Source organism: Salvelinus fontinalis, chromosome 20, assembly GCF_029448725.1.
Source record: "Salvelinus fontinalis isolate EN_2023a chromosome 20, ASM2944872v1, whole genome shotgun sequence".
NCBI lineage: Eukaryota > Metazoa > Chordata > Actinopteri > Salmoniformes > Salmonidae > Salvelinus > Salvelinus fontinalis.
Window position 1 is genome coordinate 30,183,614 of NC_074684.1, and position 23,376 is coordinate 30,206,989.

Below are 23,376 nucleotides of genomic sequence, written 5' to 3' on the forward strand. Positions count from 1 at the left end.
GCTATTCTCCACAACAACCCCTACATCTGATAATCATCAATGGGCGGAATTTCTTCACAACAACTCCTGCATCTGATAGACATCAATGTTCCGAATCCAGGTCAATTGGGTTTGTAACCAGGTTATCTGTGTGCAACAAGTTGTTTTAGTCTACTGAGCTAAAACCTAGGCATTAGTTCGGGATTTGATTTATTAGGATTCCCATCAGCCGACATCTAGTCTTACTGGGGTCTGACACATAATGAAAAAGACATTACATACAAAACACTTTACAACAATACACTGCCGGTCAAAAGTTTTAGACCACCTACTCATTCAAGGGTTTTTCTTTATTTTTACTATTTTTGAAATTGATCACATCAGTTGACAGTGCATGTCAGAGCAAAAACCAAGCCTTGAGGTAGAATTAATTATCCGTAGAGCTCCGAGACAGGATTTTGTCAAGTTACAGATCTGGGGACGGGTACCAAAAAAGTAAAGAGTCTAAATACTTTCCAAATGCACTGTACATAAGATGAATAGCAAAGTCCCTCTTTGCCATGCAAATGAACTGAATCCCCAAAAAACATTTCCACTGCATTTCAGCCCTGCCACAAAAGGACCAACTGACATTATGTCAGTGATTCTCTCGTTAACACAGGTGTGAGTGTTGACGAGGACAAGGCTGGAGATCACTCTGTCATGCTGATTGAGTTCGAATAACAGACTGGAAGCTTCAAAAGGAGGGTGGTGCTTGGAATCATTGTTCTTTCTCTGTCAACCATGGTTACCTGCAAGGAAACATGTGCCGTCATCATTGCTTTGCACAAAAAGGGCTTCACAGGCAAGGATATTGCTGCCAGTAAGATTGCACCTAAATCAACCATTTATTGGATCATCAAGAACTTCAAGGAGAGCGGTTCAATTGTTGTGAAGAAGGCTTCAGGGTGCCCAAGAAAGTCCAGCAAGCGCCAGGACCGTCTCCTAAAGTTGATTCAGCTGCGGGATCGGGGCACCACCAGTACAGAGCTTGCTCAGGAATGGCAGCAGGCATGTGTGAGTGCATCTGCATGCACAGTGAGGCGAAGACTTTTGGAGGATGGCCTGGTGTCAAGAAGGGCAGCAAAGAAGCCACCTCTCTCCAGGAAAAACATCAGGGACAGACTGATATTCTGCAAAAGGTACAGGGATTGGACTGCTGAGGACTGGGGTAAATTCATTTTCTCTGATGAATCCCCATTCCGAATGTTTGGGGCATCCGGAAAAAAGCTTGTCCGGAGAAGACAAGGTGAGCGCTACCATCAGTCCTGTGTCATGCCAACAGTAAAGCATCCTGAGACCATTCATGTGTGGGGTTGCTTCTCAGCTAAGGGAGTGGGCTCACTCACAATTTTGCCTAAGAACACAGCCATGATAAAGAATGGTACCAACACAACCTCCGAGAGCAACTTCTCCCAACCATGCAGGAACAGTTTGGTGACAAACAATGCTTTTTCCAGCATGATGGAGCACCTTGCCATAAGGCAAAAGTGATAACTAAGTGGCTCGGGGAACAAAACATTGATATTTTGGGTCCATGGCCAGGAAACTCCACAGACCTTAATCCCATTGAGAACTTGTGGTCTATCCTCAAGATTGTGACAAACTCCAAGCATTGATTATGCAAGAATGGGCTGCCATCAGTCAGGATGTGGCCCAGAAGTTAATTGACAGCATGCCAGGGCGGATTGCAGAGGTCTTGAAAAAGAAGGGTCAACACTACAAATATACTCTTTGCATCAACTTCATGTAATTGTCAATAAAAGCCTTTGACACTTATGAAATGCTTGCAATTATACTTCAGAATTCCATCTGACAACAATATCTAAAGACACTGAAGCAGCAAACTTTGTGGAAATGAATATTTGTGTCATTCTCAAAATTTTGGCAACGACTGTATACCTTATTGAGCATTCTTAAAGTAAATTCTATAGGCCTAGGCCTTTTATATTCAACAAGGGTCCGTTAACTGACTTGATAACAATGGAATTGACACATAGAATACAATGTTCCTATGAATTTATATTAGTACAGTATTTACTATATTAATGTAGTCCAAACTTCTTATGAAATAAATAATAAGTGTAACATAATACGGTTGCAAGACGAACACCAAACGTTTAAACAAATCCAGAATGTGCAATTAAATACCCACACCGATCAGATATCCTTCCATTGGACCTGCAGATTGTATTTGAGCCAACAGTTACAGTTACTGTTACGTTCCCGCTACTGTATCAGCAGAGCAAATCTTGTGGTAGCGAGTGTGGATTGTCCTATATCCAAGTAGGAGGGGCCTATTGGCAGTAATATTACTTGAGAATTTATTACCGAAGCCTACATACAAAATACATACACTCCATTGAGTGGAAGGGTTATTTTTTTTATTAAAGTAGCCTATCAAATGCCACTATGAGGCAGTATAAAAGTAAAACGACTGCTATTAGTTAGAAAAGACATCCCCCGCGAGAGAATTGGGCGAGTCCGGGTAAAGCAGAGCAGTCGTGTGTGTATGTGTCGTATATCATGCAAAATGAGGAACCAGCGTTGCATGAAGAAGTTGTTTATCCTGATCTCTGAATATATTTTAAAACAGAACTTCCTTCAAAAATACTTTTTAGTTGTGTAGTCCTTTCAATAGTTTAATGTTCAGACTGAATACGGTTGCTTATACAATCTCAAGGTAATTGTAACCTTAATTTACTTGAGTTTAGTTTTTCTATTGAAGCGTTAGAAATAAAAGTTAACGGTATTGAGCCGCAACTTGGACACAACCGGACTGGATAGGCCTACCCATCTTCAGCCGACAGCACAACATCGTAAGCCAGGACTAAGTATGAAACGTTGAGTTTGTTGACAGTTCAATATTTATTTTAATAATTGTATATGCTCGATGTTGGCTCAATATGGCGATGCATTTATGTGCATAATCTTGCGTCCTTCAGACTGTAGTTTAAAATCGGCAACTTTCTTGCCATGGTTAGATATCTGATCATGCGTATGTCCATCTTGTCACAGTGGTGTTTTCTGCAGCCGATAGAAGCTCATATGGGGGTTATTTTGGGCTAGGAAAATAGAATGGCATATTATCTGCTTTATGTAAGGTGTGGCAATAGTCAAAGTCGATGTCATAGATTTTTTTAGGAAATATAAAAGGATTTATAAAAACATTGAGAGGATTATGGTTGAAGACATTGCATAATTTTTTCCCACAGATATTATCACATTGTGACATATTCTACACAATAATATTTTTTTTTCTCTCAAGTCATTTATTTGGAGAATACAGAACAGGATGTTCAGAATGTATCAGGTACAACTAGTACTAGAATGAACCCTATTTTCTAACAAGTAGAATACAGACATGTGTCTGCGGTTCTATGTGCTCCATTTATATCTGCAATGCTTTGAATGCTGTGCCCAGTTGGAGATGTGCCCCAGTCGTTAGTTACTGCCTCCTCCCTTGCATAAGTCAGCCTTAGCACCATGGTGTTGCCGTGGAGACAGGTGTGTCAAGGGACTATATATTTCTGCTACAGTTCATGCTTTTCTGACACTGCCTCAGTAAACCTCACACACAGATGGACGTGAGAATGGTTTGGAAATGTATTTTGCCCTCCTCGATCAAATACTGGGTCATCTCCTGACCTAGCTTTTCTCAAAAGTCTCATCACAGCCAACTTTGACAGAGAGGTGTGAATGAGTGACTTTAACAGTAATCTTCCATAAAGACGTTCAGTTCACTAGTACATATTTAATTGAAGCCCAGTCAGCTTCACAGCATGTTACGGTAATGAGATGTTCAATGCCAGTACGCTGTCTAGCTAGGTTCTCTCTCCACAAGCACATCACGTGATGGATTGGCCATTTGCATTCGCAGCAAAACGCTATGATAAATACAGACGGACCAAATAATATTTTCTCTGTCCAATCCATCTCTGGAGCAGTAGTCAGCAATGGGAAATGTGCATGTTGACGCACCCTGACAGACATCATTAAACGGAGCGCCATTGCCAACAATGCTATTCTGGGCCGATACTGGGAATTCTCCAAATGGTTGACAGCCTGCTGTTTGTTTTGAGTGTGATCATCTGGTTCACTGCAGCCGGAGAGAGTTGGTGCTTTGTGTTGGGGGGAATCTTTTGACACTAGTCAGGGTCTCCCCCGGCATGTGATGTCACTACGCCTGCCTGTAGGGGATGGGGTCTCCCCTGGCATGTGATGATGTCACTAAGCCTGCCTGTAGGCCATGTGTAAGGTGACGAGCTCCACGGCAACGGTCACCGACACTGGGGTTAGGGGTTACTGGAATCATGTGTGATTTACTGGACCTGATGATTTGCTACATACCGTTAGAAATGGAAGAGAGTGGAACTTTCGGGGATCAGAGGTGGGACAGGACTCCCCAGTCGGGAAAATGCATGCCGTGTGAGTGTGTGGAATCTGGAAGCTGTGCAAAATATTTTCATTAGCCAGTGGAAAAAGTGGAACAACGACAGCCATGGTTATTGGGTAAAAGGTTGATAGGGGGGGGGCTTCTACAGACTACAGTAAGTGGTAGAGCCAGAGCAACAGGAGAAAGACTGTTGCCGTGTTACTGAGAGGAAAGGCAGACATTGGTTGTGTCCAAAATGGCACCCTATTCCAATGTAGTGTGTTACTTTTGACCAGGTTCCATAGGGCTGTGGTCAAAGGAGTGCACTAGACCTAAATAAGGAATAGGGTGCCTTTTGGGACGCAAGCATTGAATGTGAAATAATAATCTCACGGGGCTGCTCATGGTGTGAACGTGCTGTGGAAGGAATCTAGGTTTAATAGGGGACAACCAGTTTCTCAATCGCAGAACATAGGCCTAATGGATGTCACTGGAGTTCATATGTGAATTTAGTGAGGCCTGTTCTTTTCCCACAAACAAATCAAAAGTGTGGTTCTATCAGCATATGAAAACACGCAAACTAAACAATTTTTTCTGGTTGGTAAAAAAAGCATGATCTTACAACAGATAGCACAATGAACCGTCTGCACTTCGCATAGGAGTGACGCCACCTGCTTGAATACCTGTTGGAACGCAATGGGGGAAAATAACAAAGGGATAGTTCACCCAAATGACATATTGGTTTGCTTACCCTGTAAACATTCTATGGACAAGGTATGACAGCAATCCAAATAGCACCAGTCAGTACCATTTTCCACCATCTCCACCATGATACAGTCTACAAGGAGGAAGGGAAACGTCATTATACTGCCACCTTCATGCCATAAAAACAGACAAAGACAAACTGCAACGTGCTGACGTGGTACCACACTTGATACCGTTTTTTGTGGTAAAAGCTGCGGATGTTGGCTCAAACATTAATAATCTGTTAAGTGAACGTTGCAGTTTGTTTGAATCACAGCCAAATACTTTCTATACACAAGAAAACAGGGCTAGATTGCCATCCCAACTTCTGTTCATGGCACTGAATACATCATTTTAATTGGCAGTATTAGGCTAAGGTTCTAGCTGTGAAAAAAACCTATCAAATGTAATGCTGTGTAACCTGCCAAGCACCAGACTGGGTAAATATCAGCCACTGACACGGTATGTGCATGACTGCCATTTTGTAGAACTTATTGTTCTAGGTCTGACAGGAGATCCACATAGCTTACAGTTCTTCCGTATGTAGCTCCTTTTCAGTAAGACATCCGCAAAGGAAGACATTGCTTTTAACAAACATCCTTCACTGTGTGTAAACCTGCATTGCTATCCAGCAAAATCTTTATCTTAAAAAATGACTACATGACATTGTTGCTATAGTGTTAATGCATTATCAACAACTGTATGATCAAGTGGTTACTTCATGGGCATCTATTGGAGTGTAGGCTACTAAGTGTTTTTAAAAACTTTAAAATTAGAAGTTAAAAAATTACAGCCATTTCTATCTGGAATGGAATCTTTTTGGATGTCTTGTGGGTTTGTGTGCAAGGAGGGAATAAATAGCAATATCTGTGTTTATGTCTGACCTAGCCCTGCCAAGCACAGTGAGTTGGCGTGGAAAACCGTCCATGTGACCATGTGACCCAGTCCAGGGTAGGCGCTGCCTGTTGCATCCTGGGAGTGTTACACTCTGGGGCCAGGGGGTGCGGTCGGGCTCTGGATGGGTGTGTGTGTCTGTGATGTTTCATTCCCAGCTGTGCACAGCTGTAAACCAAGCTAGGGCTAGACAGGGAGAGTTCAGGCTACTCCCAATCCACTCACCCCCTTAGAGCTCCGTTTACATTGCGTTTACATTGCGACTCAGATTGAGAAAACTGCAGAAAATTACATTAAGGACTGTGGAGTGTGGACACATGATTCTTTCCGAGACGAGAGGCCTTTCGAGAAGCTTGTTAGAGCACAGTCACAAGCCCAATTAGTTTCTGTCCTCTGCTACTGTCTCTGGTATAATCTGTCCTGTGCCAATAATCTCAGAGGACAGAGAGAAAGAGAGGTAAACAGAGAAAGAGAGGACAGAGAGAAAGAGAGGACAGAGCGAAAGAGAGGTAAACAGAGAAAGAGAGGTAAACAGAGAAAGAGAGGTAAACAGAGAAAGAGAGGTAAACAGAGAACAGGATCATATGACCTTTTCTCTCTAGCCAATAAAAGCTTTGTTGGTAAAGTGGAGGGAGAGGAAGTGTTATATAATGTGTCATTAAATGTGTGCCATGTGTGTGCAGTCACCGTGGCTCCCATGGTATAGCCTACCTAGAAATTAGGGTTTTCCTTCGATACATGTTACTTTTTCTATTGCAAGTTCTCTTTCTCCCACACACAGACACATGCACACCACGCACACGTGCACACACACACTTTTACAATGATGCCCTCAACAAGGCCCAAGAAGCCCCCTGCAGTGGCAAATTTCTTTCAATTTTCCCAGTAGGCTAATTAGATGCGTTCTCTTATGAATCTGTGTTAAAAAACGACCAATATGCTGTGATGCCAGATACCCTGTTATTCCCCTCTTTTTCACACATTCTTTCTTTCTCTCCCTCACTCTCTCTTGCACATACACACACATACATACAACTCAAAACCCCTGCCTGTGTGTGTAACCGCCTCCCACTTGGCCTAACCTAGTTACCTGGATTATCTAATGGTTGGCTGGCTTCTGAGGTAACAACAGCTTCTTGTACCATGCTGACCTTTTTGAGAGACAAGACTGACGTATTGAATCCTAGAATGCTCCCAGCCACTCTCCTTCCATCGCATGGAAAACGGTCGATAAATTCTCACCGCGTGAGGGCATTCAAATGGTTGCCTTGGAGACCAGGTCTCGCCCTCCCGAGTGGCACTCGGAGCATCTCAGTTGTCATCTTATCAGTATCACTCTGCCACTGCTCCTAGGCTGTTCAAAGCCTCTTCGGTCAAACGTTATAATTAAGCAATAAGGCACGAGTGGGTGTGGTGTATACATACCATGGCTAAGGGGTGTTCTTAAGCACGACGCAACACGGAGTGCCTGGATACAGCCCTTAAAAGTGGTATATTGGCCGTATATCACAACCCCCCGAGGTGCCTTATTGCTATTATAAACTGGATACCAACGTAATTAGAGTAGTAAAAATAAATATTTTGTCATACCCGTGGTATACGGTCTGATATACCACGGCTGTCATCCAATCAGCATTCAGGGCTCGAACCACCCAGTTTATAATAACCATCATTCAGTATGAATCAACATTGGGCTGTTTAAGGTGGTTCTTCAACCTCACAAGTTATTATACAACATCCAGACAAATTGGTTTAATTAAAACCGCACTATCACTGGTGTTTCACTTGATGTTCCTAATGAGAGTGTTCCATCTCCCGTAGGAACAGAGGAAGAGGACATTGATCGAGCAGCCAGCCAGCAGACAGACATCTTGAGGAGAGCGGAAGGGGACCTGCAGCCAGCCAGCAGACAGACATCTTGAGGACAGCAGAAGGGGGACCTGCAACCTGCGTGGTGGAGATCAGGTCCCAAGACTAGCAGCCCAGTAGACTGTGAAAGAGGCTCCACATTACATTTCACCGTAATTTAACCAGGAAAGACCCTCGAGGTTCTAAACTTTGTTGCAGAGAGGCAGTCATGGGGAAACAGAACAGCAAACTGCGTCCCGAAGTGCTGAACGACCTGCGCGAGAACACAGAATTTTCTGACCACGAGCTTCAGGAATGGTACAGAGGCTTCCTCAAAGACTGCCCCACGGGCCACCTGACCGTCGAAGAGTTCAAGAAGATCTACGCCAACTTCTTCCCGTATGGCGACGCTTCCAAGTTCGCCGAGCACGTCTTCCGGACATTCGACACCAACGGCGACGCCACCATTGACTTCCGGGAGTTCATCATTGCGCTGAGCGTTACGTCGCGCGGCGGCCTGGAGCAGAAGCTGCGCTGGGCTTTCAGTATGTATGACCTGGACGGGAACGGTTACATCAGCCGGGCTGAGATGCTGGAGATTGTACAGGTGAGATGTAGTCTACCAATGAGGTGAGGTAGTTCTGATGGCTCAGTGAACCTTTTTCAATAAACCTCTGAGGGTTTTCCATTGAGTGTCCCAACAGGAATAGCCAAAGAACCATTTCTAGTTCTAGGAAGCACCTTTTATTCTAACAGTACATGGTGCTAGCAGTACCAGGGTTGTGGGTGTGATTCCTGCATGCACCACATTCTGAATATGTGTCATTGTCAATGTTGATAGTTCTATCCGTTGCTTTGGATAAAAATGACTGATAGATGGCCATATTAATGGTAGACTCAGCGATATGACGTTGCATGCACGAAGTAAGGACAATATCCGGTCAATTTTCGCAACAACTAATCACGAGACTAAACTTCTTTGATGTTTTGATCCCATAGCTTGAAAAAGAAAAGGAGAGGACCTCAGATGCAATAATTTAATAACCAGGGTTTTGACAGACAAGCTGTCTGGATCTGAGCTTCTTTTCTTTCTCAAGTGTTCTACTCTGCTAGCCAGCACCTCGCCTAAACAGGTGTGCGTTTGTTTCGCCTCCAGATCGATCCCATAGCTACCACACTGTAGCGTGAAGCGCACCTGTGCACATGTGCAGATACTCTGTGTGACCATGTGAGAGCAAAGTCTTGCATCGCGCTCATCGCAATATCTGCGGTGCTGCTCGTTGCAACGTCATCTTGCTGAGTCTACCTTTAAATTGCCATACTTTTCACTGTGGATTCTAAAGACCTCCGACAGGATCTCTCTCTCTATTTACGACTTTTCTTTTACTGTATATATCTGAGTGATATGTTCTTTATTACTCACATCCGTGATATCATAAACATATTTTCACCACAAGTCATGAACATTGGCTGCTACTTGTTCTCCTTTTATTATCCTTTATTATCCTGATATTTGCTCACCCCACCATTGTGGCCTGAGCAGCCTGTACCGTATCAGTGTTGGCTCAGGTGATTGTGTGTGGTGCTGATACAAACGAACCTGAATAAACAAATTGCCTTGTTAAAGTGTCCTCAGACTACATGCTCCTGTCTCACTGATGTTTTTATAAAGCCAGAGACCCCGTGATGATTTTTCGAGGTGGTAACCTGACTGCAGAATAGTTCCATTCTGACAGAGAACATTGAATCATTTTTTTAAGGCACTATTTGTGATTTACCCTGTTGTTTAATGGTCAAACTGTATACACATTGATTCTTGAAGAATGTAACTTTTTAATTCCTTACGAGCTTAATGAAACTGTTTTGCCCAAGATACATTCTTCTTCCTTCCGCAGGCGATCTACAAGATGGTGTCCTCAGTGATGAAGATGCCAGAAGATGAGTCGACGCCAGAGAAACGGACAGATAAAATCTTCAGACAGATGGACGTAGACAAAGACGGTGAGTTTTTCTTTGCTTTTAAACATTTCGTTCTTCGACTTGTTCTAGTGACAATCATTTACAGTGCAAACTTGAGTCCACAAAACCCAAGCCTACAGTATGTCTTGAATGGGTATTTAACTTGAGCTCTTATGTGCTATGTCTGTGTATTGAAACAGTATGGATTTCTGGTGGCCTCGTTCAGAGGTTTCCACCCCCCCCTGCTGTGCAAATAATGTGCTTTTTGGTGTTTATAGTGTAGTGTGTGTTGCTAACCTGGGGTCTCTTCTGGACTATAGGCAAACTCTCTCTGGAGGAGTTCATCAAAGGTGCCAAGAGTGACCCTTCTATCGTCCGGCTCCTGCAATCTGACCAGGGGACCTCTCGCCAGTTCTGAAGACATAAACAAACACACACAGACACACAGTTCTGAAGACAGGAAAGTGGAGAGAGCACTGTATCATCCCACATCCAACACACACACGAGAAAGAGGTGGAAGAGGCACAGTTGTCATTACAACACCCATATCAGGCAGCCATTTTGTATTCTCTCATTCCATGTCTTGTTTACATCATCAGTAGTTCCCTAGCCTGATCCCAGATCGGTTTGTTCTCTCTATTGCATGCAAGACAGCACAAACAGATCTGGGACCAGGATAGCAATTCCCAATATCCCAATGCAGCGCTTTCATGCATTCTACAGCGATATGTTTTGCATCATGAAACATCAAGTTCTACACCCACAGTACCACTGATACACTCTTATGACATTTCCTTGCAAATGTTTTACTTAATGTTTTATTTTAGCTTACCTTACTTTAGTCAACGTGAAGTGCCATATCTAAATATTTGTACTGAATGTATTATTACACTAGTAAGTATTATGACCTTTTCCCCTGACGTGTTACGGTAAGAAGAAATCAACCAAAACCATATTTTGTACGTCAACCGGCACGTAGCCTAACAATTAAGAGCGTTGGGACAGTAACTGAAGGGTTGCTAGTTTGAATCACCGAGCTGACTAGGTGAAAATTCTGTCAATGTACCCTTGAGCAAGACACTTAACCCTAATTATCTGCTAAATTACTAACACGTAAAAGCCATGGGTCGTCTCATTGCGACCTTTGCTCTAAATGTAATATTAGTTAGGGACATTCAAAAATGTTTTTCACTTTAACTATATACTGTTTCTGCAGCACAGGAATTTTGAAAATGAATGTTTTAATACCCAACTGTACAGAAAGTTCCAGTGATGTATTAAAACCAGTATCTTGTAATCTTTTGCAGTCACTGGTTTGTTTAGCTCCACAGGGCTTGTCAACAGAGTGGATTATCTCAGTTCCCAATAAGCACACTTTGGAGACCGTGACCCTGAAAACTACACCGCAAACGTGTTTTTAGCCTTTTTATCAGAAATAAAATAAAAAACAAATGCAACTTTGTTTACTTCAGACTTCTTTATGGTAACAAAAAAGGTCTGCAACACAAGCCTTGCTTCACTAATATGCTGCTTTTACAGTTTGTGTAGCTAGGATGTCATGAGTACAGTGGGTTGGTTCCAATTGCGGCTAAGGTTAAATACAGATACACGCTTGCAGTCTAGTGAAAGGGTTAGAGGTTCCCTACAGTCCAGTTAGAGGTTATAGCTGTGCCTGAGCGCTGCTTGTCATTCTCAGCAATTTACATGAATAATGAAACAGACTTTTTATTCTCTTTATTTATTTTTTAAACAAATTTCATTTTGTTTTCACACAATCAAAATAAAGTTGTGTAAGAAGAATCTACACAAGAAGTCCCACATTCCCCTTTGTCCTGCACAGACAATGTAAAATCACTGCTGTTCTCACCGAGAAAAAAAATAAAGACTAAATCAGAAAATATAATGTTCAGCAGGTCTGTAAGGCAAAGTCTTGGAGTCAGAGGATTCTAGATGGATATAACCTGTTTTGGCATGGACATTGAGGGCTTCCACCATTTTAAAGTAGTCAACTGGGTGGGGATTCCTATGGGATAAGGAAGGATCACATGATTTCATCCTGGTCATCAGGAGGGATCAGCCAATGAATGACACACTCTTGAGCAAACATTCCATAACTGCAGTTGCCAGTAAATCGCTAACTTTGGCTTTATACCGGTTCAAACATAACACTAGGTGGCAGTGCACCTTTTCAGTTTGCTTGCCAACTTCTAGAAGACAAATGGACTACTTCAAAATGGAGATTGCCTCAATGGCGCTGCCTGTGCACTCAGACACCATAATGGGACATATATAAAAGACAATATCTCTATCATTCTCTATGGGCGAAGTCTACTGCAGGCCACGCCTCCCCACTTGACAAACAGACGGAGATGATGTGAGAAGCTGCATGTCTCTCTGGCCCTGTTCAAATACTTCAGAAATGTATACTTATTTCCTTACCTTCTACCTTCCTTTAAATAATTACAGATCTAAATTGGTTGGATTGGTCAAATTGGCTGGTAACCTTGCTTTCACCTCTCCTATCATTTATAGATCTGTGCTCTATCAAGGTAACAAAGGAAGGATACTTTTCTGAATTATTCAAACAGGATTATGCTCTTCATTTCTTTCCTCTTCTGGAGTACTTTAGTAACCGGGCGACCCAATCTACACATTGTTCCATGGGAGAGGAGAGACGGGTCGCGCCAAGTTAGACCAGACACACAAGATGGCGCCCAACCGTATCCGTCTGGATCGGCCCGCCCGGAAAGCTGGGCTCTCACAACTCTTCCTTCCCAATGTCGTCGTCCAAGTCCACGTCACTCAGGTCGTAGTCATCCTCCACGGGGAGCTGGGGATAAAAGATGTAAGAACTGGCCAGACAATACAAAATATGGGTGGTAGTCATTAGTGTAAACAGTTGCAAACTACAGCAAAACATTTTGCAACATAAAAGTTTTTGAAAGAAAACAATATCAGATGATGACATTTCAGTCCGTTTGGTTTCTAGTCAATACTGCCCTGTGATGTATTCAATGAGTCTATTCTCCCTGACATATCTGTTCTACAGTGTACATTTCTATCTGGACGTTTGGTAATGTTCTGTAACGTTACATCCTCCTGAACACGCCCTAGGCAAGACTCATCCAAAGCCATTCTTCACCATTTCAAAAGAAGCTCAAGTCACCTCGTTCAGCCAAAACTGTATTATGGTAGGAATACATCAGCATCCCATCCACCCAGTGACCTTTGACCCTTCTCACCTCTCCATCTTTGCCGTCCCAGGCATCAACTGAGTTGATCTTAGGCAAAGCCCCGCCCCCAACGGTAGCAGTGGAGCCACGGCCTACAGACAGATCCCTAGGAGAGACAGAGAAGATACACCTCAGAATGCTACTGTGGAAATACTGTATACTGATTGGCTGTTCACAAGGACTTTAAAATCAGCTTGGACAGAAGCATTCAGATCCAGTATCTCGCCAGGAAGAGAGTTGGGCATGGGTCGGTCCCAAATGGCACGCTATTCCCTTTATAATGCACTACTTTTGACCAGGGGAAATAGGGAATAGGGTGCAATTGGGACGCATACATGAGCTACTCTATACTGTGTAAAGCACAAAATGAGCAGACAGCGCCCCCCTACCTGAGGAACTCGTGAATGCCGGTCTCGCTGAAAGAGCCCTTGAGCAAGGCGAACTTCATCTTGCGGGCGTTGATGGCCGTCATGGCGGGGTAGCCGAACCCTCCAATGCCCAGCGACGCCTCCAGCTCCATCTGAGCACCAGCCTCAGTCCACAGCCAGCTAGAGAGAGATAATCAAATTACACTAAATAAATTCTATTGGGTTGAGTTGATCCATCCAGAGTCTGAGATCAAATTCATTCAGTCAGAAGGTTTGAAATCGACTGCACTGAATAAATCCTATTGAGTACTTCTTTAGGATACAATCATTTGTAAAATCAGTCATTCTGCTGAGTCGGTGATACGCTCAAACACAGCCTCTTTCTATATACTGACCCCCACATTTTCTTCTTGTACTTCTCTGCCATCTTCATCATCACCTCCAGGTAGCTGTTCCTGCCTGCTGCACCTGTAACAAGGCAAGAGGAAGGAAATGGACAGGTCAGTCTTGTACAGATCCAAAATGGCTGATCAATGCACCGTCATGAGGTACAATGACTAACTGCGATATCAATAGCCTGAGAATTTAAGCATAAATTGATATAATAGAAGTTAGCATAGTACACTGGTCAGAACTGGTCCAAACTGGCATAGAGTAGTTCCATCTAACCTGTGTCCAGGATGTGGGGCAGCACAGCGATGACACAGAGCTGGTAGTCATCGCAGGTCTTCTTCAGGACATCTGCGTTAAGGATCTGAGAGTCACACACACCATTCAGAATCAAACAGTCTGTCTTAAGAGAAACACTAATCTTCAAAAAGGAAGATTATCTTCTAGTTCAAATATATATATTTTTATTATGATTAACTTTGATGGAGAGCATAAAAACGATATCTTGGAACCTTGTGGGTTACAATCTTATTGTTTTAATGCTCTCAAACACACACACCCAGACAGACACACACACCCAGACAGACACACACACACACCCAGACAGACACACACACACACACCCAGACAGACACACAGACAGACACACACACACAGACACACACACCCAGACAGACATCTACCTCAAGCAGTTCTGGAGGAGCGGCGTTGTCAGAGAACAGGTCCAGAGCGCGGGCAATGATGTCACCTCGGGTCCTCCCCCCCTGGTAGTCCTCAGGCTCCTCCCCCTTCTTGAAGATCTTAATTGTGGGGAATCCACGGACCTGCAGATACGGAAAGAGAAACGGGAAAAACCTCAGTCCTCGGCCACAAATGTTGTGGGACGTTTCTGGTAGAAATGTCCTGAATAGAGCAGACACAATTCCTGTATTTCTATATAAAATCAGAGTGTTAGCCTGGTTCCTCTCTAGGTTTCTTCCTAGTTTTTGGCCTTTCTAGGGAGTTTTTCCTAGCCACCGTGCTTCTACACCTGCATTGCTTGCTGTTTCGGGTTTTAGGCTGGGTTTCTGTACAGCACTTCGAGATATTAGCTGATGTACGAAGGGCTATATATATAAATACATTTGATTTGTTAGAAATATATAATGTAGAACAATCTGAACGTTCTGCTGTTGTGTGCAGACATCAGTGGTGATGCTACACTGATAGTATCTGACTGGTGGGTGTTCCTGCTCACCCCGTAGCGGCTGGCCAGACCCTGTTGCACAGTGGCGTCCACGGCTCCCAGGTGGACCTTGTCTTTGGTCTGCTCCTTGACGGCCGAGGCTGCAGCCGCCCACTCAGGCTCCAGGCTCTTGCAGTGGCCACACCAGGGGGCAAAGAACTCCACCAACCACACTTCACCACTGTCCAGAACCAGCCGGTCAAAGTTGTCATCAGTCAGCTCCACAACATTCTTCTTACTTCCACCACCACCACTCTGGAGAAAGAGTATGTTTACTTAGACGTACCGCTTACACTCTGCGCAAAATGTTTAAACAAGAAGACTTGACAATTCTGAAAAACCCTGTAATTTTATTTAATTATTATTTCAACACGTTGCTAAATCTGGCTAAATTTATGTTGTAGGACACCGAACTCATGTTCAATAGGGTACAATGTAGCAAAACATTTTGTGACAGAAAAGAACTAGTGTTCTTGTTGGACAGGTAGTACCTCCATATTTTACTTTAAACATTTTGTCCATACTGAACATGACCCAGCCGGTGTCAGTAGTAGTTACCTGTCTGCTGTAGTCAGAACCACCTGACCTTCCACTCATCCTGTCCTTCACTAGAGTACGGAGAGTATTCAGGGCTCCGTCCACTATGGCCTGGCTACTACGCCCACCTGAGGGAGGGAGATTATCAACACCATTAAAGCCCAGCAATCCAAACACATTCATGTATTGTTGTCTTGACCTTTTTATCATTTGTGCTGTTGTCTGTGCCTAAATGTTTGTACCATGTTTGTGCTCCTACCATGCGGTGCTGCCATGTTGTGCTGCTACCATGCGGTGCTGCCATGTTGTGCTGCTACCATGCGGTGCTGCCATGTTGTGCTGCTACCATGCGGTGCTGCCATGTTGTGCTGCTACCATGCGGTGCTGCCATGTTGTGCTGCTACCATGCGGTGCTGCCATGTTGTGCTGCTACCATGCGGTGCTGCCATGTGCTGCTACCATGCGGTGCTGCCATGTGCTGCTACCATGCGGTGCTGCCATGTTGTGCTGCTACCATGCGGTGCTGCCATGTTGTGCTGCTACCATGCGGTGCTGCCATGTTGTGCTGCTACCATGCGGTGCTGCCATGTTGTGCTGCTACCATGCGGTGCTGCCATGTTGTGCTGCTACCATGCGGTGCTGCCATGTTGTGCTGCTACCATGCGGTGCTGCCATGTTGTGCTGCTACCATGCGGTGCTGCCATGTTGTGCTGCTACCATGCGGTGCTGCCATGTTGTGCTGCTACCATGCGGTGCTGCCATGTTGTGCTGCTACCATGCGGTGCTGCCATGTTGTGCTGCTACCATGCGGTGCTGCCATGTTGTGCTGCTACCATGCGGTGCTGCCATGTTGTGCTGCTACCATGCGGTGCTGCCATGTTGTGCTGCTACCATGCGGTGCTGCCATGTTGTGCTGCTACCATGCGGTGCTGCCATGTTGTGCTGCTACCATGCGGTGCTGCCATGTTGTGCTGCTACCATGCGGTGCTGCCATGTTGTGCTGCTACCATGCGGTGCTGCCATGTTGTGCTGCTACCATGCGGTGCTGCCATGTTGTGCTGCTACCATGCGGTGCTGCCATGTTGTGCTGCTACCATGCGGTGCTGCCATGTTGTGTTGCTACCATGCGGTGCTGCCATGCGGTGCTGCTACCATGCGGTGCTGCCATGCGGTGCTGCCATGTTGTGCTGCTGCCATGTTGTGCTGCTGCCATGTTGTGCTGCTGCCATGTTGTGCTGCTGCCATGTTGTGCTGCTGCCATGTTGTGCTGCTGCCATGCGGTGCTGCTACCATGCGGTGCTGCTACCATGCGGTGCTGCTACCATGCGGTGCTGCTACCATGCGGTGCTGCTACGTTGCGGTGCTGCTACGTTGCGGTGCTACCATGTTGCGGTGCTACCATGCGGTACTGCCATGTTGCGTTGCTACCATGCGGTGCTGCCATGTTGCGTTGCTACCATGCGGTGCTGCCATGTTGCGTTGCTACCATGCGGTGCTGCCATGTTGCGTTGCTACCATGCGGTGCTGCCATGTTGCGTTGCTACCATGCGGTGCTGCCATGTTGCGTTGCTACCATGCGGTGCTGCCATGTTGCGTTGCTACCATGCGGTGCTGCCATGTTGCGTTGCTACCATGCGGTGCTGCCATGTTGCGTTGCTACCATGCGGTGCTGCCATGTTGCGTTGCTACCATGTTGTGTTGCTACCATGTTGCGTTGCTACCATGTTGTGTTGCTACCATGCGGAGCTGCCATGTGTTACTACCATGCGGAGCTGCCATGTGTTACTACCATGCGGAGCTGCCATGTGTTACTACCATGCGGAGCTGCCATGTGTTGCTACCATGCGGAGCTGCCATGTGCTGCTACCATGCGGTGCTGCCATGTTGTGCTGCTACCATGCGGTGCTGCCATGTTGTGCTGCTACCATGCGGTGCTGCCATGTTGTGCTGCTGCCATGTTGTGCTGCTGCCATGCGGTGCTGCTACCATGCGGTGCTGCTACCATGCGGTGCTGCTACCATGCGGTGCTGCTACCATGCGGTGCTGCTACCATGCGGTGCTGCTACCATGCGGTGCTGCTACCATGCGGTGCTGCCATGTTGCGGTGCTGCCATGTTGCGGTGCTGCCATGTTGCGGTGCTGCCATGTTGCGGTGCTGCCATGTTGCGTTGCTACCATGCGGTGCTGCCATGTTGTGTTGCTACCATGCGGTGCTGCCATGTTGTGTTGCTACCATGCGGTGCTGCCATGTTGTGTTGCTACCATGCGGTGCTGCCATGTTGTGTTGCTACCATGCGGTGCTGCCATGTTGTGTTGCTACCATGCGGTGCTGCCATGTGTTGCTACCATGCGGTGCTGCCATGTGTTGCTACCATGCGGTGCTGCCATGTTGTGTTGCTACCATGCGGTGCTGCCATGTTGTGTTGCTACCATGCGGTGCTGCCATGTTGTGTTGCTACCATGCGGTGCTGCCATGTTGTGTTGCTACCATGTTGTGTTGCTACCATGTTGTGTTGCTACCATGCGGTGCTGCCATGTTGTGCTGCTACCATGCGGTGCTGCCATGTTGTGCTGCTACCATGCGGTGCTGCCATGTTGTGCTGCTGCCATGTTGTGCTGCTGCCATGTTGTGCTGCTGCCATGTTGTGCTGCTGCCATGTTGTGCTGCTGCCATGTTGTGCTGCTGCCATGCGGTGCTGCTACCATGCGGTGCTGCTGCCATGCGGTGCTGCTGCCATGCGGTGCTGCTGCCATGCGGTGCTGCTGCCATGCGGTGCTGCTGCCATGCGGTGCTGCTACCATGCGGTGCTGCCATGTTGCGGTGCTACCATGTTGCGTTGCTGCCATGTTGCGTTGCTGCCATGTTGCGGTGCTACCATGTTGCGTTGCTACCATGCGGTGCTGCCATGTTGCGTTGCTACCATGCGGTGCTGCCATGTTGCGTTGCTACCATGCGGTGCTGCCATGTTGCGTTGCTACCATGCGGTGCTGCCATGTTGCGTTGCTACCATGCGGTGCTGCCATGTTGCGTTGCTACCATGCGGTGCTGCCATGTTGCGTTGCTACCATGCGTTGCTGCCATGTTGCGTTGCTACCATGCGGTGCTGCCATGTTGCGTTGCTACCATGCGGTGCTGCCATGTTGCGTTGCTACCATGCGGTGCTGCCATGTTGCGTTGCTACCATGCGGTGCTGCCATGTTGCGTTGCTACCATGCGGTGCTGCCATGTTGCGTTGCTACCATGCGGTGCTGCCATGTTGCGTTGCTACCATGCGGTGCTGCCATGTTGCGTTGCTACCATGCGGTGCTGCCATGTTGCGTTGCTACCATGCGGCGCTGCCATGTGTTGCTACCATGCGGCGCTGCCATGTGTTGCTACCATGCGGCGCTGCCATGTTGTGTTGCTACCATGCGGCGCTGCCATGTTGTGTTGCTACCATGCGGCGCTGCCATGTTGTGTTGCTACCATGCGGCGCTGCCATGTTGTGTTGCTACCATACGGTGCTGCCATGTGTTGCTGCCATGCTGTGTTGCTGCCATGCTGTGTTGCTGCCATGCTGTGCTGCTGCTGCCATGCTGTGCTGCTGCTGCCATGCTGTGCTGCTGCTGCCATGCTGTGCTGCTGCTGCCATGCTGTGCTGCTGCTGCCATGCTGTGCTGCTGCTGCCATGCTGTGCTGCTGCTGCCATGTGTTGCTGCTGCCATGTGTTGCTGCTGCCATGTGTTGCTGCTGCCATGTGTTGCTGCTGCCATGTGTTGCTGCTGCCATGTTGTGTTGTCTTAGATCTCTATGTAGTGTTGTGATGTCTGTCGTGATGGTTGTTTTGTCCGACATTTAAAAAAAAAAATGTTTTTATCCCTGTCCCCGCATGAAGCCTTTTGCCTCTTGGTAGGCCATCATTGTAAATAAGAATCTGTTCTGAATTGACTTGCCTAGTTAGATAAAGGTTCAATAAATACAAAATATTGCCAGAAAGTCACATGGGTTGTATTCACTAAACACCAAACGGAAGAAAACTAACCAAAAAATAGAAAGGGATAACCTGAACGTGTCAAATTAGAAACGCTTGTTTGTTTTTTTCGTTGCAAAAATGTTTTGCTATGGGTGTGCACTAATGAATACGACCCAGGGTTGTGTTTATTAGGCACCAAAGAGAATAAAATGGACTGAAACAGGGAGGGACTACCTGATCCAATAAGAAACGCTGATTTTCCTTTTCAATTGAAAAGCATTTAAAAATGTTTCCCATTGCTTGCCCTAATGAACACAACCCTGGTCCATGTTAAAGGTAACTTCCATATGACATCATAATACAGTATATGCCATTTAGCAGACGGCTCTACATGTGGTAGGAATTGAGCCTGAGGATGACGCTGTTTGCTTTATGATGTCATATCTCTGAGTCTACCTTTAAAGTCAGGGAAAGGCCCAGCTACTAGACATACCTTGGTAATCATCAGGCTTGTTCTTATTGGCCCCAAATATCTTGATGGAAGGGAAGCCTTTGACACCGTACTGACCACCCAGGGACTTGTGCTGGTCGGCGTCCACCGCACCGACCTTAACGATGCCCTGGGGGGGGGGGGGGGGGGGCAGCGAGAGGTTACAGTCGCCGCCATCATCATTACTGTTGCCAGAAATAGTCATTGCATCCCTCATTAGTATAGCTCATAGTGCGCTGGTGATCTCTATTTGTTTTGTACTAGAAAGATATACACCCAGGACATGACACTGACAAGCAGTAGCAGTAAAAGATGCAGCTGCTTATTGTGAATGCGGTATAGTGATCAACTGCTTATAGTTATCCAATTGTCCTGCACAGATGTGATGGCTGCATGTGGAGTGCACTGTAGTAATGTGCACTTTATGTGGCTAGTGACATAAGGCTTTAATAAAACAACTAAAGTTGAATTACAACATGTTAAGTTGAAATAATATTGGTGTAATATAAGTGACATAACACTAATAACAGATCTAGAGTTTACCTTCAAGGCTGTGGCTGTTTTCTTCCAGTCAGCAGTCAGGCTCTGGCAGTGTCCACACCTGTGGAGACAAACAGTTAGTCTTCCTGTTCCAGGCACCAGACTACACACAGCCTTATATCCATCTGCAATAGCAATTCTGGTTTTGCATAGACCTGCCACAGATGTTTTTCAGTCAGGATGCATGCATTTGCTTCAAGTTTATGCCAAAGGGATGATGTGTTTACTAGCTACTATTTGAACTTTTATATCAATGTGTATGCAGTTATTAGAACGCTGCAGAAATGTTACTGACAATTTCCTATTCTTCTTGACAGACAATGTTTTCTGTTCTTCACAATACATCTCTATCCAAACTTTCTGTAACGCTACAACCTCCTGAACGCACCCCAGGTCTACAAATTATTGTGTGTGTCCCTCCTTGACAGGTTATTGGGATAAATACATTTCATACAACACTAGCTGCTTGGTGGCAATTTAACCCTTGTGGGTAAGTTCTCAGTATCTCATAGGGCCCCCCATCAGATTTAACCACTCACCAAGGAGCGTAAAACTCAATGAGCCAGAGGCTGTCGCTCTGAAGAACCTCCCGGTTGAAGTTGGAGGGATTGAGTTCAACGACATCATCATTAGCAGAGTAGAAGCCCTGGGCCATCAAGACCAGGGAACAACCCAAAACACCTGGTGAGAAAGAGGCAGAGGAAAGGAGGAGCTGACTGTGAGGTGTGTATGTACATTGTCATATGAAAACAAACACTGTCCAAGACCATGTTGGTAGCTTGAAATGATGCATACCAGTGAGTTAGCTGTTAGCTTGCTAACACATACAAATGTTCAATTATGTAGGGAATAGGCTACAGTTCAGCAGAATATATATATATATATATTTTTTTTTAAGTTAGCACATCAAGCCAAACTCCAGATAGCTAGCTAAGGTTAAAATGGTTAACTAGTTTACAATCCAGAACCTATTTCATCAGGTTTGAATTTAGCTTGTCGTCTTTTAGCCATCTTGTCGTTGTCACTAATTAACTAGCCTAGGTCACAAATTATTAATATTGCCAAAGAGTGAATCAAAATACAATCTGATTCAGTAGTATTAACGTCAGATAGCTAGCAATCTTGGATACATATTATGGCCACCATGACCGAACCTTAGCTAAATAGCTTTGTTCTTTTTTTACAATGGCAATAACTACAAACCAATATAATACTAGCAAATCTAAACAAGCTGTTTAGACGTTCTTACCAAGTAAAAGCCCTCTCATGATTCCAGTGGATCTCGGTGCACCAGTCCAATGTAATTGTCCTGAGCAGCTCTGTTGCAGAAAAGGACCAGCGCTACAAAAAGAGAGGGCGAAATTGTTTTACCGTGGCCCACGCTGATTGGCTCCCTGCCGGCTGTGCTGCGCCACGTCCAATCAGAACTCGACGTGTAGTTTCCCAGCCAGTACAGGATGGCGTGTAAAAGAATCACAGGAAGATGTGTGGAGAGTTAAAGCTATGGTGGAGAGCCAAGATGCTTCAGTCACGACCGGTCCGCTCATTAGGGAGGATTAGGCGACCGCCTATGGCGAAAGATTGACAAGGGCGGAATTTTCTGAGCTAAACTGACCGAGACTTACCTCCAACAACAACACATAACACCTTACATAATTCTGCCTCAAGATAACGACAATTTCTGTCAACCGGTGCCATATGGGCTTTTTAGGTGAGCGCTGATGCCGCCCTTTGATAAGCAGTGCCCACTTTGTCAAAGGCAGGGCACAAAATACTTTGCTTGCCCATTCCCAGCGCACTTCTCCCGGGTTCTGTTGGAGAGATGCATCACTGCAGCACTCCACCAACGTTCCATCAAAAAAAATGATCTAATATAAATCATGTAGCAGATATAGGATATGGTAGAAAGAGTATGTGGCCTTTTCTGTAGCCTATAGGCTGGACATAAAATGTATGACAATGTAATGAGACAGACACTTTTTACATCATGCAAGTTTCTCCAATCAAGCCTAACCTAAATGGCGCTCAATTAAATAAAAAAATGGCGCTGTCATGTTAACAAACAACATATCCAGAAAACAGGAATGGTCAATGTAAAATGGACAATATGGAATGGACAGTCACAACTGTTGTCCAGGAGTTTCACCCCATTGTCATGATCAGTGGTTTCAAGTTTGTATCTGTCAATTATTGACACGCTGATCATAGCAAAAATAAAATACTTCTGCATTTCCCACTGTGTAAACACATTGCAAATAGGCCTCGCTATAACTCCTGATGAAGTTGGGTAGCATATATTCAGAGCTTAAATAGCGAAATTGATTAGTCACAGGAATCAGGACTAATAAAGCCAATGCAATGGCCTGTTTTACGAAAGGTGGGTCTACCAGATGGATGGGCTTTCATAAAATTCCATTGTGACATCGTAGGCTACACTCCAGTAAGCACGAGCCGACATCTTCTGGACATCTTTTTTTGGTCTGGTCCAGACGTCGTTTTTTTGGTGTTTTACAAACGGTAGGCTTGCCACATAGATAGACATTCATAAAATTCAATGTCAGGCAACACTGTAGGCTACACCTCAGTAAGCACGGACCAACGCCTTTTGGAGGTCTATTTTGGCGCAGTTCCGGACCGGCGTTGATTTCCACAGCCACGGACATTGATTTTTGGTCCAAACATAGACGTCCATAAATTACTTATGTTCAACTTTCATTGAGAACCAAAAATGTGCCTGATTTCAACACCCGGAAAACAGATATTTTCAGCATCTTTAAAATACGTATTTTCAGTGTCTGTAA

General features: G+C 45.4%; 2 protein-coding genes across 5 annotated transcripts; one reads left to right on the top strand and one right to left on the bottom strand.

The window, feature by feature from the left end:
• Nucleotides 1-2,399: 2,399 nt before the first annotated feature.
• Nucleotides 2,400-11,296, top strand: LOC129817703 (hippocalcin-like protein 1). Of its 4 annotated transcripts, none has more exons than XM_055873200.1 (4): nt 2,400-2,861; nt 7,853-8,486; nt 9,775-9,880; nt 10,159-11,296. In XM_055873200.1, the coding sequence occupies exons 2-4, from the start codon at nt 8,109-8,111 to the stop codon at nt 10,254-10,256; spliced, it is 582 nt and encodes a 193-aa protein (XP_055729175.1). In that variant the 5' UTR covers nt 2,400-2,861; nt 7,853-8,108; the 3' UTR covers nt 10,257-11,296. The 4 variants fall into 4 exon arrangements, with proteins under 4 accessions (XP_055729175.1, XP_055729173.1, XP_055729174.1 ...); XM_055873198.1 differs by having other exon boundaries at nt 2,400-2,852; XM_055873199.1 differs by having other exon boundaries at nt 2,400-2,837.
• A 262-nt stretch (nt 11,297-11,558) lies between these two features.
• On the bottom strand, nt 11,559-21,931 carry LOC129817698 (protein disulfide-isomerase A6-like). The gene is made up of 12 exons (XM_055873190.1): nt 21,825-21,931; nt 21,115-21,256; nt 20,579-20,636; nt 20,039-20,165; nt 15,614-15,720; nt 15,068-15,310; nt 14,514-14,654; nt 14,110-14,194; nt 13,836-13,908; nt 13,462-13,620; nt 13,082-13,178; nt 11,559-12,669 (listed from the first exon to the last, which is right to left on the bottom strand). The coding sequence occupies exons 1-12, from the start codon at nt 21,841-21,843 to the stop codon at nt 12,598-12,600; spliced, it is 1,323 nt and encodes a 440-aa protein (XP_055729165.1). The 5' UTR covers nt 21,844-21,931; the 3' UTR covers nt 11,559-12,597.
• Between the last annotated feature and the right edge of the window lie 1,445 nt (nt 21,932-23,376).

Bases quoted from the DNA above. Each gene is read 5' to 3' on its own strand.
- LOC129817703 (XM_055873200.1), top strand. From the start codon at position 8,109: ATGGGGAAACAGAACAGCAAACTGCGTCCCGAAGTGCTGAACGACCTG. The intron at 8,487-9,774 runs GTGAGATGTAGT...TTCCTTCCGCAG, and splicing joins AGATGCTGGAGATTGTACAG to GCGATCTACAAGATGGTGTC. The intron at 9,881-10,158 runs GTGAGTTTTTCT...TCTGGACTATAG, and splicing joins GATGGACGTAGACAAAGACG to GCAAACTCTCTCTGGAGGAG.
- LOC129817698 (XM_055873190.1), bottom strand. The intron at 13,909-14,109 runs GTTAGATGGAAC...GCCTTGTTACAG, and splicing joins GCCCCACATCCTGGACACAG to GTGCAGCAGGCAGGAACAGC. The intron at 13,621-13,835 runs GTCAGTATATAG...ATCTCTCTCTAG, and splicing joins TACAAGAAGAAAATGTGGGG to CTGGCTGTGGACTGAGGCTG.